This window comes from Myotis lucifugus, unplaced genomic scaffold (assembly GCF_000147115.1).
Source record: "Myotis lucifugus unplaced genomic scaffold, Myoluc2.0 scaffold_1701, whole genome shotgun sequence".
NCBI lineage: Eukaryota > Metazoa > Chordata > Mammalia > Chiroptera > Vespertilionidae > Myotis > Myotis lucifugus.
The window spans coordinates 27744-45263 of NW_005872749.1; the positions used below are offsets into that span (position 1 = coordinate 27744).

Below are 17520 nucleotides of genomic sequence, written 5' to 3' on the forward strand. Positions count from 1 at the left end.
TTTTAAACCAACTGGTGCAGCCACTTCTGGAAGGGTGCACACAGTGTGGCCGCAGCGGCGTCTCCGTCCCAGGAGGCCGCAGCCGTCCCCCAGGTGGGAACGGGGACCTGGCCGCATGCCCTTCATGGGGGCGGTCAAGGGTGGTCCTTCCCTTTAGACAGAGCGGCCGCTTGCGTCGCTCCCAGTCGGGCTGTTTGGCACCCCCTCCCCCCGTCACTCCTGTGCGAGCCCCTCAGCACCCCCGGATCACAGCCAACGCTGCTGCTGCTTTTTAAAAATCTTCTCCTGAGGGTATTTTCCCCATTGATTTTATTTATTTATTTATTTTTAAAATATATTTTATTGATTTTTTACAGAGAGGAAGGGAGAGGGATAGAGAGTTAGAAACATCGATGAGAGAGAAACATCGACCAGCTGCCTCCTGCACATCTCCCACTGGGGATGAGCCGCAAGCAAGGTACATGCCCTTGACCGGAATCGAACCTGGGACCCTTCAGTCCGCAGGCCGACGCTCTATCCACTGAGCCAAACCGGCTAGGGCCATTGATTTTTTTTAGAGAGAATGGAGGGGAAGGAGGAGGGGGGAGAGGGAGATGGAGAGAGAAACATGGATGTGAGAGACACATTGATTGGTTGCCTCCCATTTGCACCCTGTCTGGTTCGATCCCAAGTCAAGGGCATGTACCTGGGTTTCAGGTTTGCTCCCCGACCCTGGTCGGGGTGCCTGCGGGAGGCAACCGGTTGATTAACTGTCTCACATCAATGTTTCTCTCTCTCCCCCACTCCCTTCCACTCTCTCTGCAAAGCAATGGAAAAAATATTCTCAGGTGAGGATTAACCAAATAATAATAATAATAAGTAACCAGCAGTGCCGGTAGGAGGGGTGACAATGGTACCTGGTGCAGAACTGAGTTCGCTCCCCTGGTTACCCCAGCGTGGCTTCTCCCTGCCCCGGGGGTGGGGGGCGGCCTGCACCCAGCAGTCCTGGCAGGCGTGTGGGTGGCACGTGAGACGCTGAGCCGACTAGCACTGGGTCACTGCTTTGGGAACATGGCTGTAGCTTTAAATTCCAGTCTCAGACAGTTCCACTCGTAAGAAGGGTTTGTCAGGTCAGCGCAAGAATGTTTGTCTCCGAACTGGTACTTCCCACGTCCAGAGATTTCTGTGACATCCACCCCGTGGACGTGGGGGTGACTCAGCCTCGCCCGGAATGTGCAAACGTTCCCTCTCAACCCCGAGCAGGGGGGCTGGTTCCTGGCGAATTCCTGCCACTCAAGTGCCGGTCCCATTCTTGAGGCGGGGCTCGCCCCCTAGCGGAGAAGGCTGGCACCTCTGGATTCTAGCCGATGGCGCGCCCACAGGAGGGTGAGAGAGACCCAGGCTTGTTCTTGGATTATGGCTATTATTGTTTTTTGTCCTGGGTGAGGAAGACGATCCAGTGTGAGGGGTTCAGGGGGACCCGCTGACGAACTGGTGGCAGGGGAGGCAGCCCCATCCTCCGGCCCTTACCCCGACCCCACACCGGTCAGCAGATGGTCCTCAGCCACAGCCACAGCACACAGCTGCAGAGAGGAACCTGCCCGCGGCTCACCAGCCGGCACGCGGCCCCCCCTGCCCTGTTTCCAGGTGAGAACACAGCCCTCGGCCCCGACTGTGGCTGGCGAGACCGTGAGCTGGTCCTTGCGAGCCGCCTGGACTCGTGACCCGAACCCAGGGTGTGATAACAAACACCCGTCGCTTTCAGCCACCAAACAGCGGCACTTCGTTCCATCGCAATAGGAACCAGTCGGCAAAGTGGGAAGAAAGGCTCTCTGACCTTCCCGCTCCCGAGCCCCGGGGCTCCTTTTAAAGTGGCAGAACGGCCCAGCCGGCAGGGCTCATTGGCTGAGCGTCGGCCTAGGAACCAGGAGGTCACGGTTCGATTCCCGGTCAGGGCACAGGCCCCGGGTCGTGGGCTTGATCCCCAGTGGGGGGCGTGCAGGAGGCAGCCGATCCATGATTCTCTCTCATCATGGATGTTTCTCTCTCTCCCTTCCTCTCTGGAATCAATTAAATATATTTAAAAACAAATTAAAAAATAAAGTGGCAGAATGGTCAGCAAGTCAGTCACTCTGCACCTCACAGCTACTTCCTTCCCTTCCTGCCTCTGGCTCCTGCCTGGCCCACACTGCCGGGGACCACAGCCAGGGAGGTGGCATCCCCAGCGGGAGGGGTGTTTCTGTCGGGGATCCCACCAAAGAGCCCCAAGAATGCAAAGTCGGGCTGGGCTCCAGGGGCCTCAGGGGGTCAGTGATGACAAATTGACTCACGTCGCCACTGCTTTCCGCCCTCAGACAGCACAAAGGTGGGTGCTATGGTCTGAACGTGCCCCCCGGAATCCACATGGTGGAACCTCCCCCCAAAATGATGGCAGCAGGGACGGGCCTTTGGGAGGTGTTAGCTCACACGGGTGGAGCCCTCACAAATGGGGTTAGCGCCCTTATAAAGGGGCCTCGGCACACCCCTTGTGCTGACCTGACACAGCCACATGAGGACCAGGGAGGAGCTGGCCGTGCATGAGCCGGAGGGGGACCCCCCAGACACCACACCGTGTCTGCCAGCATCTGACCTGGGACTTCCAGACCCCAGGCCGGGAAGTAACACACCCCTGCTGTTTACACGGTCACACGCCGCCCGTAGCTCAGCCAAGAGCAGACGGAGACGATGGAACCAGCTCCACCGAGACCGTTGCTCACGGGAAAGTCAGCTGACACCCGGGTATTCCCTTCAACATCACTTTATTCTCCGTTATGCAGAGCCGTGGGAGAGAAAACACCCCGTAGATTCTTCTGGAAGCTGTCAAGACGCTGGGAAGATGAACGAGAAGCTGACGTAGATCGGGCTGCCCACAGTTTGGATTTGTAAGACCTACAGGATGAAGCAACGCAAAGGCAGTGGGGCTGGAACAGGAGCTCGGGGCCCCGCGGAGGGGAGGCCCTTCGCTCTCAACTCTGGCTGCTCATTTGAGTCACCTGGCGAAGGCCTTTAAAATACACTTAAAATGTTTAAGTATATGCCCGGCTGGTGTGGCTCAGGGGTGGAGCATCGACCCATGAACCAGGAGGTCAGGGTTCGATTCCCGGTCAGGGCACAGGCCCGGGTTTCGGGCTCAATCCTCAGGGTGGGGTGTGCAGGAGGCAGCCAGTCCATGAGTCTCTCTCATCATTGATGTTTCTCTCTCTCTTCCTCTCTGAAATCAATACAAATATATTAAAAAACAACAACAAAACCTGTAGTGATTTGTACCTTAATGGAACTGATTAGAGAGAGAGAGAGAGAGAGAGGGGGGGGGGGGGGAGAAACGACCACTCACTTGGCTCTTGCAGGTTGGCCTGACGAACTGGAACTTCTGCAGGACGGGCTTGGTCCCGAAATCCTGCCACTGGCCATCCACCCACGCATGCGCCCTGATCTCGTACTTGACCAGGCGCTGGGGCCACAGGCTGACCAGGCCGTGCTCGCAGACCTCGGAGGGGATCCCCACGTCCGCCGGCCTGATTCTCTGCAAGGAGAGCCGCCGCCTCAGGGGGGGCTGACTCTGCGGCCCCTGGCCCCTGGCCCCTGGCCTCCTGCGGAGTGCTCGGACCAGGCAGGCGTCTCCCAGAATCCCACTTCCTGGGCGCCTGCTGCGGAGTCAGCTGCCGTCTGAGCCCTGGCCACGTGCCAACCGCTGGCCGATGGACCGGGGTTCTGCCAACCCGGACTAACCGAGCTCCTTGACCTGGAAGGTCTTCATGGCGCTTTGCCAGAACGTAAACACCCATGTGGCTCAGTGGTTGATGTCACCTCGTGAACCAGGAGGTCACGGTTTGATTCCTGGTCAGGCCACAGGCCCAGGTTGTGGGCTCGATCCCCTGGGGGCACTTCCTGTTGCCTCCACAGGCAAATGACCACCTCAAACCACCGTCCATCGTGTAGGAAATGAAGAGGAACTAAGCCCCACACATGGAGCCAGAGCCTAGAATCCCCTCGTCCCACTCCCCCCGCAGCTGTGCCATAGAGGCACGTGACCAGGAAGGCACTCAGCCTGAGGGCTGCACCTGCTACATGAGCTCACACTAGTTGCAATCAATCAAACGCATCAGGTCTGTGAGAGGGACTAGCACCAGCCTGGCGGCCCACTCCGCTAGCCACTAAGTAACGACTGCTCGGCTGTTATTGATGTGGGTGGCCTGGGCCCCGAGGCCGTCTCGGGGGACCCCCCGCCCTGTCGCCGCCCCCTCACCTGCATGTAGAAGCTGTAGGAGGTGCTGTTGTTTCGGATGCCCCTCATGGCAAAGAAGAACCCGTAGATGGCAATCATTTCCGAATACGACGTGTACTCCTAAGTTGGGACAGAAACGACAACGTGACGAGGGAAATCCGCAGCGTTCACAGGCCAGGGGACAGCCCGGCCGGCGGGCTCAGTGGTTGAGTCTTGACCTATGAACCAGGAGGTCAGGGCACATGCCCAGGTTTCGGGCTCGATCCCCAGTAGGGGGCTTGCAGGAGGCAGCCAATGGATGATGTTTCTCTCTCATCATTGATGTTTCTCTCTCTTCCTCTCTGTCTGAAAGTCAATAAAAAATATATTAAAAAAGAAAAAATAGGTTCACCCTCGCAACCTTAAACACAGGCTGGAGCGGTTTCTCTCACGGAGCAGAGGCTCTCTGTGTGGGGGGGGTGGGAGCCCTAACCCAGCCTGCCCAGGCCTTTCCCAGTTTTAGAACAGAAAGCCCAGCATCCCAGGGACACGCCCCCACCCCTGGAACCGGAACAGCGGGCCACCCTCGGGAAAACGTTGGACGTGCCCATCGGGTCACTGACGGGCCTGTCCCTGGCCCCTGTCTTGGGAAGTTTATTTCCTGGGGGGCGGTGAGCGTGCGGAAGAGGCCCCTCCAGCTTCCTCTTCTGCCCCGGGCTTCGCACCAGAGGTCAGAGGGATCCTGCCACGATCCCCGCCCACGCCCAGCGCCAGTACCTTATAGAAGAGCAGCCCGAACCTCACCGCCTGGTGGGGGAGGTCTTTCGCGAAAGCCATGTCGCCCCCGCACTCCATCTGCAAAGAGAACAGTTTACCGGCAGCCTGATCACCTTTTGAAGATATGTATGTTTATTGATCTCAGAGAGGAAGGGAGAGGGAGAGAGAGAAACATCAGTGAGAGAGAATCATGGATCCGCTGCCTCCCGCACGCCCCCCACTGGGGATCAAGCCCACAACCCGGGCCTGTGCCCTCAGCAGGAATGGAACTGTGACCTCCTGGTTCCTAGGTCGATGCTCAACCACCGAGCCACGCCGGCCAGGCCCTTACATCAGCTCCACCTGAGCTCCCCGGTCCTCACAGCCCCACTGCGCTGGGGGGAGTTCTGTCCCGGGTCCTGCCTTCAGCCCTCGGCCGGACCACGGTGTTCACCGAAAACCTACTCGGTGCCAGGCACCGGCTCATGGCCTTCAGAGAACGCAAAGACAAGAGCGAGAGACGGCCGAGGAGTCGCCCGGAAACAACACGTGACCCGAGTGCCCTGATCACGAGGCAGAGGATGGTCACAGCCACGGCCACGGGCAAAGGGGGCCACGAGGCCAGCTCCACGTCCACGTCCACGTCCACGTCCACCTCCCCCTCCACCACCTCCACCTCCACCTCCACCTCCACCTCCACCTGCCGGCTGGGCTGGGGGAGTGGATTTCAGGAGGCTGACGTTGGTGGCAGGAGTGAAAGGAAGGAGGTGACTGAAGAGGGCGGTGGACACTTCCTGGGACTTCCTCTCCCCTCCCTCCCTCCCCCTGCTCGTCAGAGTCCAGCCCTGAACTAGGTCTCAGAGCAGCTCGGTCCATGGGGTCCTCTCCTGGGGGCGGGGCCTGAGCGCTGTGGTTTGCACGTTACAAAGGCTATTTGTTGAGCTGAACTGCATTTTAACGAGAAACTCAGGCAGCGTCAGAACTCAAACACTGCCCGTTTCATCCCAAACATGTGGGGCTGGAAACGCACCAGAAGCCCAGCCGCTCGCGTGGACCGTTCACAAAGGGGGAAATGCCGCAGGGAGGCCGCGCCCATTCACAGCAAGACAGGCAACGCACACGGAGGCCGAGAGGCCGCTGTTCGTCCTCGGGGAACAGAGGGGACCCCCGTGCCGGCCCGGCGCCCGGGAGGCCGCTCCTCTGTCGCCGTGGGGAGGGGAGTCATTGGGTCCCGCGCTTGTTCACGTGAATTAAGAACAAAAAGGCAGCATTTTCCTCTCTCGAGAACCTGCTGTGAGAGAATGATTCCAGGTGCAGCTGGAGAAACTGCGTGTGTAAATATGTTGACCACACAGGCGTCCATAACAGCCAACTAATCACGAGAAACACCGCACACCTTCTACGGCCAAGGGATGGAGCGCAGCGCGGGCTGCAGGGTCTCCCCCGGGGAAGAGCTGGCAGCCATTAAAAATGGTGTCGGGGAGCCCGGCCGGCGGGGCTCAGGGGCTAAGCGTCCACCTATGAACCAGGAGATCAGGGTTTGATTCCCGGTCAGGGCACAGGCCGGGGTTGGGGGCTCGATCCCCAGTGTGGGGCGTGCAGGAGGCGGCCGATCCGTGATTCTCTCTCATTGATGTTTCTCTCTCTCTCCCTCACTCTTCCTCTCTGAAATCAATAAAAACGTATTTTTATAAAAGGGTGAAAGGCAATAAAATGTAATAAGGTGTTAGCAATGCTTGTCTGTGGATGTTGGATCTGAGGGTATGTATTTGATGTGTATTTTCTTTCAACTTCTCTGCATTTGGAAACATTTCAATAATGAAATGTTCAATAATGTGTCATTGGTGCTCCAGCTGGTTTGGCGCAGTGAATAGAGCGTCGGCCTGCGGACTGAAGGGTCCTGGGTTTGATCAGTGATGTTTCTATCTCCCTCCCTTCCTCTCTGACATCAATAAGAAAATATTTTTAAAAATGAGCTGTGGTGCCTGTTGGGTGTGGCTGGCGAGCCTTGGCCCCGCCTATCCCTCCTGGTCAACAGGACGGATGCTCTAAGCACCTGGGCTGCAGGGCCTCTTGCCTCCCCCCCCCACCTCCCCGTTCCGGTGTGGCTGTGCCACGCCCCCTGGCCGAGGCCCAGATACCCCCACCTCGAAGGCCCAGAGGTTTCAAATGCAAATGCTTCTCCAGAGAAAGCAGTCAGAGAGGCAGTCCATCCGATAATCGCTCTGGCGGAGCCGGCGACTCACCGCGTGGTAATGGTTGGCGGTGACCCGGATCAGCCAGGACTCGGGGAAGAAGTTCAGGTGCCTCAGCACGTCCAGGTCTTGGCCTGGAGGGAACGCAGAGGGAGCGTGTTAATAGAATTGTTCATTGGAGAGTTGCCAGGGTGAGCGGGACCCGTGGGACGTTACAGAGCCCCTCCCCAAAGCGTCCCCCATCCCGCCCGAGGGGGGGCTGAGATCCGATAGTGCCTTCCGAGCGCCTTGGAGCAACTTGGACCAAACTGCCGGGCCCCGTCTCCCGCCCGGGTTCGAGAGCCGTGGGTTTTATCTGGGTAACCGGACGTGGCTGTGAAAACGTTCTCAGCAGCCCGGCCGGTGTGGCTCAATGGTTGAGCATCGACCCAGGAACCAAGAGGCCACCCGTTCGATTCCTGGTCAGGGCACAGGCCCTGGTTGCAGGCTCGATGCCCAGTAGGGCAGGCAGTCGATTGATGTTTCTCTCTCATCGATGTTTCTATCTGTCTCTCTCTCTCCCTTCCTCTCTCTCTAAAAATCAATAAAAGCATTTAAGAAAAGAAAGAAAAAGTCCTCAAATGCCCTTTCAGACACAAAGATCTCGCTGGGTGGCCTGCTGGGCCTCCCCAAACACACTCCCCGGGGTGGTGTCTCCTCCTCTGTCCCAGTCCCAGCTGCCCCCGGGCCCAGCCTGAGGGTGGGGAGCTCCAGGCTGGACCACACACGCCCCAGAGTTCCCCCCAAACTCGGACACGGGCACCCCAAGGGGCCGCCGCCAGGAGGCCGGGCTTGGGAGGCCGTCGGTGGCCCCGGCAGCTTGTGCTCCACGTCCATCAGCCCCTTCCGTCCGCCTCCAAGCTTCCTGGAAGCTCCGCGATGACCATTGTACAGACAGATAAACTGAGCCCAGGCAGCCACTCCCCAAAGCCTCACACGGCTCAGGAGTGACCATGAGGGATCTCAGCGGACACCTTTGGAACCGCCGGGTGGGCAGGTCCCCAACGGCCTCCCACGGACGCACTCCATGTCCTCAGAAGCTCGGCTGGTGGCCCAGTGGTTAGAGCGCGGCCCGGCACCCTGAGTGCTCAGTGGTGAGAGCACAGCCCTGCACCCTGTGTGGCTCAGTGGTTAGAGCGCCCCGCCCCCGCGGGCTCACCTCGGATGATGCCGTGCAGACGCAGGCAGAGGAAGAGCTCCATGAAGCCGTACTCCATGTCCTGGTCCAGGAAGCAGGTCTTCTTGGGGAAGCTGGCGGCGCAGAGAGAACCAAGGCCTCAGAGAGCTGCTCTCTGGAGGAGCGAGGCAGCCAGAGCCAGCGGTGCCTGGCTCTCCTCTGGGGGGGGGGGGGTGGTGAGGGGCAGGTAGGGAAGCCGGAATCCGAGGAGATACCGCCGGCCATGACAGCGAGACAGATGGCTCTGTTCCCCCGCTCCGCCTCCTGCTGAGCCGCGCACATAGTAGGTGCCCAGCAAACACTTGCTAAGTGACCAACGCGCATAGTAGGTGCCCAGCAAACACTTGCTAAGTGACCGACGGGAACACACAAGTCACTTTACAGAGGATTTGAGACTCACGTTCCCACCGAGCCTCCCAGGCTCCCGGGACAGACGGAGGGCGGGTCTCATTGGCTCCACTTTACGGGCGAAAACAGCGGCTCAGCCAGGACTTGGACGTGGGGCGTCTGAGGCCCTCCCGGCACAGGGCCCTTTGACTGGGGGGCCGGCGGAGGCCCTTCCAACGCGCTTCCGGGTAGAACCGAAAAGGACCCCTGGCTGTTGTGGCTCATACGAAGGGTCTCAGGTTCAATTCCTGGCCAAGGGCAGGTCAAGGCCACACACCTGGGTTGCAGGTTCTATCCCCGGCCCCAGTCGGGGTGCCTGTGGGAGGCAACCAATCTCTCTCTCTCTCTCTCTCTCTCCCTCTCCCTCTCCCTCCCTCCCTCCCTCCCTCTCTTCCACTCTCTAAAAATCAATGGAAAAAAAGATCCTTGGGTAAGGGTTAACAACAGAAACTAATAATAAATAACATTTTAACAAGGAACAGGCCGGCGGGTAAGTGACCGGTGTCCGCAGTCACAACACAACTCGCCTCACCTACGGTCGCCTCTCACACGTGGGGACGCGGACGGCGTTCGCCACGTCCCTTTGGAAACGCAGTCACTCCCTCAGGCAGAGCCGGTGCCGGCCCAGGCGCTTCGAGATGATTTTTCCATGAATCAGGTGCTGTCCCGGCAGCCTGAGCGCCCCCCCCCCCGGCCCGGGTCTGCACGGCCGTCATGGTTCCCACAGCACCGGGGAGGCCCCGGGAGGGAGGCGTGGGGGCTGGGGAGTCGGAGGAGGAAGGTGAAGGGCGGGCACCGTGACCCTCAGAGCCAGGGCGACCGCCACCTCCTCGCACCGGGAAAGGCCCGGGCTCAGGCTGGTCAGTGCGGGCACGGCTCTCAGTGGGGTTCATGGTCTCTGCCCCCTTCTACTGGCTGAGCCTGGTCCATCCCAAAGGGGGAAAATGGCCCAGCCCGCGTGGCTCAGTGGTTGAGCATCGACCTGTGAACCGGAAGGTCAGGGTTCGATTCCCGGTCAGGGCACAGACCCGGGTTGCGGGCTCCATCCCCAGTGGGGGGCGTGCAGGAGGCAGCCCATCTGTGATTCTCTCTCATCACGGGTGTTTCTCTCTCTCCCTCTCCCTTCCTCTCTGAAACCAATAACAATATGTTTTTAAAAAGAAAAGGAAAATGGTGGCCTGCACTGCCAACTCCTGAGATCTCAGAGCCTCCACCCCGGCGGTCAGTACCCCTGCTCGCGGGCCGCAAGGCTGGCCGGCACAGCCGGGATCTGCCAGGCCTCCCGAGGCCTCCCAGCCGGGCGCCCGCCGACCGGCCCCTCTCGGCCACCTGGTGGGGACACGCTGCTCCATCCACGTCCGCCCTGTGTCACGTGAAGGGGAGGCGGCGGGCGGCGACCCCTCTGGAGGCTGTCGGTGCATCAAAGGCGGGCAGGCTTCCCCGGCGCTGAGCTGTCTGTGCAAAGGCCTCTTTGGGGACAGCACTGACTTTTCTGGGGCCAACGTTCCAGGGACCACAGACAGGTTCCGCCCTAGCCTCCCCGCGAGTAAATCAGATGAATCAGGTGGGCGCCGGCCGCCCTCCTCACACGTCTTCTCCACTGAAGGCGCGGTGGTCTCTGGGCCTGGACCGTAAACCCCGGGAAGGTGGGGGCGCGGGTCTGTTTGGTTTGCTCCTGTGCTCGGCGCCTCTCACGGGGCCCGGCTCAGCCGCTTGCACACGAGACTGAGCTGGTTGCTCCAGCGCGCCGGCCTCTGTCCCTCCAGCCCAGTGTATCTTCCAGGAACGCCAGCAGTTCCGGCCCCGGTGCTCACACACACGTGCTCACACACACGTGCACACACGGACCAGGCTACTCCATGCTGCTTGTCCCATGCTCAGGGTCCCGTCCGCTGTTGCCATGGTTATCTGTTGGGCCAAGTCTATTGAGATGCAATTCGAGGTCGCCCTGACGATGAAGATGACGATGGTCCTGCCGCTGCCCGAAGGCAGCGCGGGGCCCGGAAATCCTGTCGCAGCCCCCGTGCCCTTCGCAGGGTCTCCGCCGCCAGACCTTCACCCTCCGAGCTCTGCTCGCGGCCGCCGCGTCCTGGGGCTGCCAGGCGACCTGGGAAGCCGAGACGCTACACGAGGAAAGTGCAAGGTTCGGAGGAACAGGCATCGAAGTTCAGGGACCTGGAAGGGGCACTCAGCTCCGGGCAGGCCAGCGAGGGGCGGGCAGTGCTGGGCGGGGCCTGGAAGGGACGCCGAGGGCGAGGACACAGGGTCAGGCATGAGCGGTCGTGCCCGGGGCTGGCGGAGCCACCGGGGGAGAGGACACTTTGCTGGGCCGCGTGGCATGACTCATGGGATATTTTTACAGGAATGTTCTGGTAAGGAAATCAGCAGGGCGGTCATGCCTGGATGCTCCGTTTCATGACGACTTTGCGGCCACATCTGCAAATGGCATTCATTAATCACCGGAGACACGTGGCCTCTGCCTGCCCGGCGCACAGCACCCTAGAGCGCTCCCCGCGAGATGCCGGGGGCCCTGTGCCTGGGGTGGCCCCCTCGGGTGGTCCGTGGCACATGGTGTTGGGTTCGCCAGCTGGTGCACACCCAGGCAGCCAGCCCACGCTCTCGCTGCTGAGAGAGGCTCCGAGGAGGGGACCAGTCTGTGCAGCTGCGACCCGGGAGGGCTCCCTGGAGGAGGCCTCGGCCAGCTCTCCAGGCTGCAGATCCGACGGGCAGAGGCGGGGAGACGTGGCTGCTGGGTGTGGGGACGGCGTGGAAACTGGCTTGCCGGCTGCTTCCAGGGACCCCTTCTCGCATGGTACAAGCACATCTCCCAGGGTCCGAGAGACCATTAAACCCACCAGGACAAGCACTAGGGTCGTGAGCGACGTGCCCTCGGCCCAGGTCTCACAGCAAGAGCGAGTGTGGAGGGCGGCGGGTGAGGGGAGGCATCTGCTTGGCCCCGGGGCTGTGACGGGTTCTGGGTGAGCTTCGTGGGAGCTCCCCCTTCCCTTTAGGTCGGTGCCCTTTTCTGCACATATTTTAGACTCTGATTAAAGATGTCCTTTCACACCCGGCCCGTGTGCTCAGGGGTTGAGCGTTGACCTAGGAACCAGGTCACGGCTCGATTCCCGGTCAGGGCACAGGCCCGGGTTGTGGGCTCCATCCCCCGTGGGGGGCGTGCAGGAGGCAGCCGGTCCATGATTCCCTCTCATCATGGATGTTTCTCTCTCTCTTCCTCTCCCTCCCTCTCTCCCTAAAGCTCAATGAAAACATGCAAACACGTCGCTCTAGAGAGCAAACAGCCGCCTGCCTGGCTCAGCTGCGGGGGGTGGGGGAGTTGGTGGTGGTTTGCAGCTTCCCGGACCCCAGCTATCAGCCGAGCGGAGAGATGGCTTCTCCGAGGGCGACGGCAGCCGCTCGGCACACGTTTGTGTGTGTTTTTCCTGCAGGAAACGTCCCGTGTAATTGGGACAGGCTTGCTGTGTTTCTAAAATAACCATTGCCCGGAACACAGGCTGTGGGAGCCGGGGGGTGTGTTTCCTTCCCACACGGCATCCTCGGGCAGCAGCGAGGACCAGCTGGAGGTGGCTCCTGGCCCCCTAGGCGGTGGAGACACTGCCCCCGCTTCCCATCGGCCGGCGCTCAGCTCGGGAGCAGGAAATGCGGTCAAATGAGTGACAGATGGAAAAAGAGCGACAAAGAAAAGGGTTTCCTCGCAGGGACCAGTGGGGACCCCAGCCCAGGACGCCGAGGACACTCCATATTCTGCGAGGACACCCACGCTCCTGGAGGACACCCCATATTCACGGAGGACACCCCACATTCCTAGAGGACACCTCACATTCACGGAGGACACCCCATATTCACGGATGACACCTCACATTCACAGAGGACACCCCACATTCCTAGAGGACACCCCACATTCACGGAGGACACCCCACATTCACAGAGGACACCCATGTTCGCCAAGGGCTACAGACTGTGGCTCTCTCTGCCACTCGTCCCTCACTGAGGCCACAGCGCAGGGAGCCAGCGCGGGGACTCACTCCCATCCAGGTTCTGAGACGGTGCCGTCTGAGACTAACCCGGAGCCAGGTGGCGACTGTCCTGTGAGCGTGACAGGAAACGCGACCTCTGGGCCATTAAACGTGAAGGGGGGGGAGGATACAACATCTGGTTCAAAGCAAAGATGAGCCCTGGCCGGTGCGGCTCAGTGGTTGAGCGCCGGCCTGCGGACGGATGGGTCCCGGGTTCGATTCCGGTCAAGGGCATGTACCACGGTTGCAGGCTCCTCCCCGGCCTGGGCCCTGGTCGGGCGCATGCAGGAGGCAGCCAATCGGTGTGTTTCTCTCACGTGGCTGTTTCTCCCTGACTTTCCCTCTCTTTTCCACGTTCCCCCCAGAAAAGATCGATGGAAAAATATCCTCGGGTGAGGATTAACAAACAAACAAAACACACACACACGACACAGAGACCGAGCGACGGACGTATCGTTTGGCGCCGATTGCGCTTTCCCCACACAACGAGGCAGGACAGCGGCCCGCGGTGACACGGCGCACGGGTGCCCCAGGAAGAGCTCCCACGCCTGGGCCTGCCTGGCTCCGAGCAGCTCCGGGCGTGGGCACCTTCACTGCGTGTCAGCAGCGGCCGCGGAGACACCGAGGGGCCCAGTAACTCCCGGGGTCACCTCTCTGCACCCTGGTGCCCGGTGGCTGGTCCCCGGCTGCCCGGCGTTCGCCGCTCACAGGCAGGGGACGGGACGCACCGCCAGGCACAGGAGCAGGAATTCCCTAACTCGCCGCCTGGAGCAGCCTCAGGACCTTCTGGACACCCTGCTGTCCCGGGAGCCGCCCGAGCCAGCCAGACCCGCACCGAGAGGAATCCCGGCCTCTGGGATCGGGAGCAAAGCATCTTGGGACTCGGCGGCTCTGGGTGCCAGGCAGACTCCACCCCTTACTGTGCGGGTCTGACCGCTGGTAAGAGGGCCCGTCTCTCCCCCAGTTTCCTCATCTGGAGAATGGGAACAACAAGACCAGCCCCGGAGGAGCGAGGAGCGAGGAGCGTGCAGAGGAGACAAGGTTACACATAGAAGCTCAGCAGAAGCCCTGCCTCTGGGAAGCATCACCAAAGGGTGCTCGCTGTGCTGTAACGAGAGGCCCGGTGCACAGATTCGTGCACTTGGTGGGGGGGGGTCCCTCAGCCCGGCCTGCACCCTCTCGTAGTCCTGGAGCCCTCAGGGGATGTCCGCCCACCAGCTGGCTGCTCCTAAGCACTGCCACTGCCGTGGAGGTGGGAGAGGCTCCCGCCACCACCACTGTGCTCGCCAGCCGTGGGCCCGGCTTCTGGCTGAGCGGTGCTCCCCTGTGGGAGTGCACTGACCAGCAGGGGGCAGCTCCTGCGTTCAGCATCTGCCCCTGGTGGTCAGGGCGCGTCATAGCGACCGGCTGTCCCGCTGTGGGGTCAATTTGCACATTATCCTTTTATTATAGAGGCTTGTTCTTTTTCACTTAAATGATGGTCTGACGCAGGCGCGTTTCAGGTGTGAGGTGGGGGTGGGGTGGGACGGTGATTCTCCCGATGGAGTGCCTTCTCCTTTACTGGACACAGAGAACGTTCTCAGACGCCCGAGATCACGTCAATATTCCCACACCTGCGTGTCATTCTCTTTCTCAGGGACTCGCTGGGTCGAAGGCCTCCCGCAATCCCGGCCCCGCACTCTGCCATCACCGGGGTGCCCCCCGCCCCCCCAATACTGTGAGCAAACAGAAGGCGCCTGTAGGGCCGTCACCTGCTGAAGAAGGTCATCACGGCCTCGTGGGTGGGCAGCACCAGCAGCCGCGGGTTCACTTGCAGGTAGACCCACAGGAGCAGCGTCTTCAGAAGGTGAAACTCACTGAAAACGAACAGTCTGGGAAAAATGAAAGGCGGGGAGGACGTGTCAGGGACGGCAGGAACCGCGCGGTCAGGCACGGAGAGGGAGCAGCGCGTCTGGGAACGCGGCCAAGGCGCCCGGCCTGCAGGCAGCCCGGGGAAGGGGGTCTTTGGGGACCATCCGTGAGCCGCCTGCTTCGCCCAGAGCCGGGCACATGGCCACGAGCTCAGGGAACAGCAGCCCGAGGTCCACGGCAGGCGGGTCCGGGCTCCAGGGCCCACACGTGGCCTGGAGCAGCCTGGGGCCTCCCGAGAAACGAGGAGTAAGAGCGGCTGTCGCCAGCCGGCGCACGAAGTGGTTGGCGTCTCTGTTCGATCCCGGTCAGGGCACAGGCCCGGGTTGTGGGCTCCATCCCCAGTGCGGGGCGTGCGGGAGGCAGCCGGTCCATGGTTCCCTCTCATCATTGAGGTTTCCATCTCCCTCCCTCTCTGAAGTCAATAAAAATATATATTTTTTTTAAAAAGAGCGGCTGGGTCTCCTTATGTCAGCTCTGCCGAGTAAGGACGATTCCCAAACAGCTTCTCGAACAGCCTCTGGGACTCGACTATCTGAGAACTGGCCTCCGTGTTCCTAAACCCGTCATATTCCCGCCCTGACCGCAGAGGTGGCGCCGTGGCTTCACAATCTCACAGCCCTGCCCTGGCGGCGGCTCAGTTGGCTGGAGCGCCGTCCCCACCTGCCAGGGTTGAGAGGTTTTGGGTTCGCTCTCTGGTCAGGACACACAGGAATCAACCAATGCGTGCATGAATAAGTGGGCAACAAGTTGATGTCTCTCTCTCTCTCTCTCTCTCTCTCTCTCTCTCTCTCCCTTTCTTCCCTCTTTCTAAAATCAAGTACATAAATTGCCCTGGCCAGTTTGGCTCAGTGAACAGAAGCATCCCGCCTGCAGACTGCAGGTCCCGGGTTCGATTCCCGGTCAGGGCACAGGCCCAGGTTGTGGGCTCGATCCCCAGGGTGGGGCGTGCAGGAGGCAGCCCATCCATGATTCTCTCTCATCATTGATGTTTCTTCCTCTCTCTCCCTCTCCCTTCCTCTGTGAAACCCATTAAAATACATTTGAAAAAAATAAAGTAAAATCAACACATACATTAAAAAAGAAAAAGAAACAACATATCACCAGCTTTTCACCCGACACTTCCGTGGCCTCGGAGGGGGAACGCCAGCCAAGCCGTGGCTCCTAAGGGCCTGGAGCGTCACCGCCCACGTGTCTCGCGGTGTCTGGGCTCGGGCACCGCCGCCCTCCGGCTTGTGTTTAGCCACCACAGGGGCCTGGCTGTGGCCCTGGCCAGACAGGACCACACCTGTCACGTCTGGGCAGCGATGGTGAGCAGGAGGGCAGACGTCACAGGGCCACTTGTCTGCTGTCCTCACCAAGACCCCTGCCAGGACTCGCCACCCCTCGGAGGGCGGGCGAGCAGGGTGACTCTGGGCCGAACTCACGGGTGAGAGCCTCACGCCCAGAAGGTCCTTTGAGACCTTACAGACGGGGCAACAAGCGGGGGGTGAGAGCCCGGGAATCAGGGCCTGGTTTTGTTTGTATGAGGAAGGGTCAGTGTTGGGAAAGCCCCTGCCTTCAGCGCAGTAGCAGCCCCTAGGGGTGAGCTCCTGCAGGCGACGGCCAGGCTGAGGCCCGGCCGGCGTGGCTCAGGGGTTGAGCGTCGACTATGAACCAGGAGGTCCCTGGTTTGATTCCCGGTCAGGGCACAGGCCCGGGTTGGGGACTCAATCCCCAGCGGGGAGTGTGTGGGACGCAGCTGATGGATGATTCTCTCTCATCATGGATGTTTCTCTCTCTCTCTCCCTCTCCCTTCCTCTGACATCAATAAAAATACATTTTAAAAATAATAAATAAAGCAGGTGCCCTGGACGTCAGTGGGGCCAGGCGAGTTTACTTGGAAGATGTGAGTCAGGGCGCTGTTGGCCCGGCCACTGCAGGCGCGAGGGCTGCTGGCTGCCCAGCCCGCGAGGCTCTTGTCTCCTGGCACCCGAGAGCCGGGCAGCGGGCCGTGCAGACAGCAGCAGGGAGGGTCCGGGCAGCGGGACCCGGTTTCCACATCGGTCATGTTTCCCCGAACTTGAGTCTAGACACGGGCACGCAATGTCCCCGATTCCTGTCCCCCGCGTGTTTTCTAGTGCCCGGCCGTCCCTGGCGTCCTGGCTGCGGCCAGACGTCCCCCCTTTTCTCGGTGAAATGCTACGGCCGGCCGGCAGCTCAGTCCTTCCGAGGGCGGGGCTGCTATGGGACGGCTAGGACGCACTGTTTATCTCCTCTCCAGTTCGCAACTCTGCCCCCCGGAGGGCGGGGAGGGCACTGCGGGGAGGGCAGGGGGATGGGGCAGAACGGCCGGGGAGGCATCCTGGAACCCGGTGCCAGACTGTGCTGTAGGCGGTCTCGAGGCTCATCTCTAATCCTTATTTTTTAAAAAATATATTTTTATTGATTTCAGAGAGGAAGGGAGAGAGAGAGAGAAACATCAATGTGCCCTGACTGGGAATCGAACTGTGACCTCCTGGTTCATAGGTTGACGCTTAACACTGAGCCACGCCGGCCGGGCTGTTGGCAGAATTTTTTAAAAAATTACTGAGGCGCCCTGGCCGGTGTGGCTCAGTGGCTAGAGCGTTGGTCTGTGACGGAAGGGTCCCGGGTTCGATTCCCAGTCAGGGCACAGGCCAGGGTTGCAGGCTGGATCCCCAGTAGGAGCTGCAGGAAGCAGCCGATCCATGATTCTCTCTCATCATGTATGTTTCTCTCTCTCCCTTCCTCTCTGAAATCAATAAAAGTATTTTTAAAAAATGTACTTAGGTGATTAATTAA

At 60.4% G+C, this 17520-nt stretch overlaps 1 protein-coding gene across 1 annotated transcript; it reads right to left on the reverse strand.

Annotated features, from left to right (window-relative positions):
* Window positions 1-2760: 2760 nt before the first annotated feature.
* BTBD16 (BTB domain containing 16) lies at window positions 2761-15481 on the reverse strand. Its single transcript, XM_023748706.1, has 7 exons — window positions 14562-15481; window positions 8372-8463; window positions 7225-7307; window positions 5000-5077; window positions 4265-4363; window positions 3353-3541; window positions 2761-2907 (listed from the first exon to the last, which is right to left on the reverse strand). Exons 1-7 carry the CDS (start codon window positions 15119-15121, stop codon window positions 2839-2841), a joined length of 1170 nt encoding a protein of 389 aa, XP_023604474.1. The 5' UTR covers window positions 15122-15481; the 3' UTR covers window positions 2761-2838.
* Between the last annotated feature and the right edge of the window lie 2039 nt (window positions 15482-17520).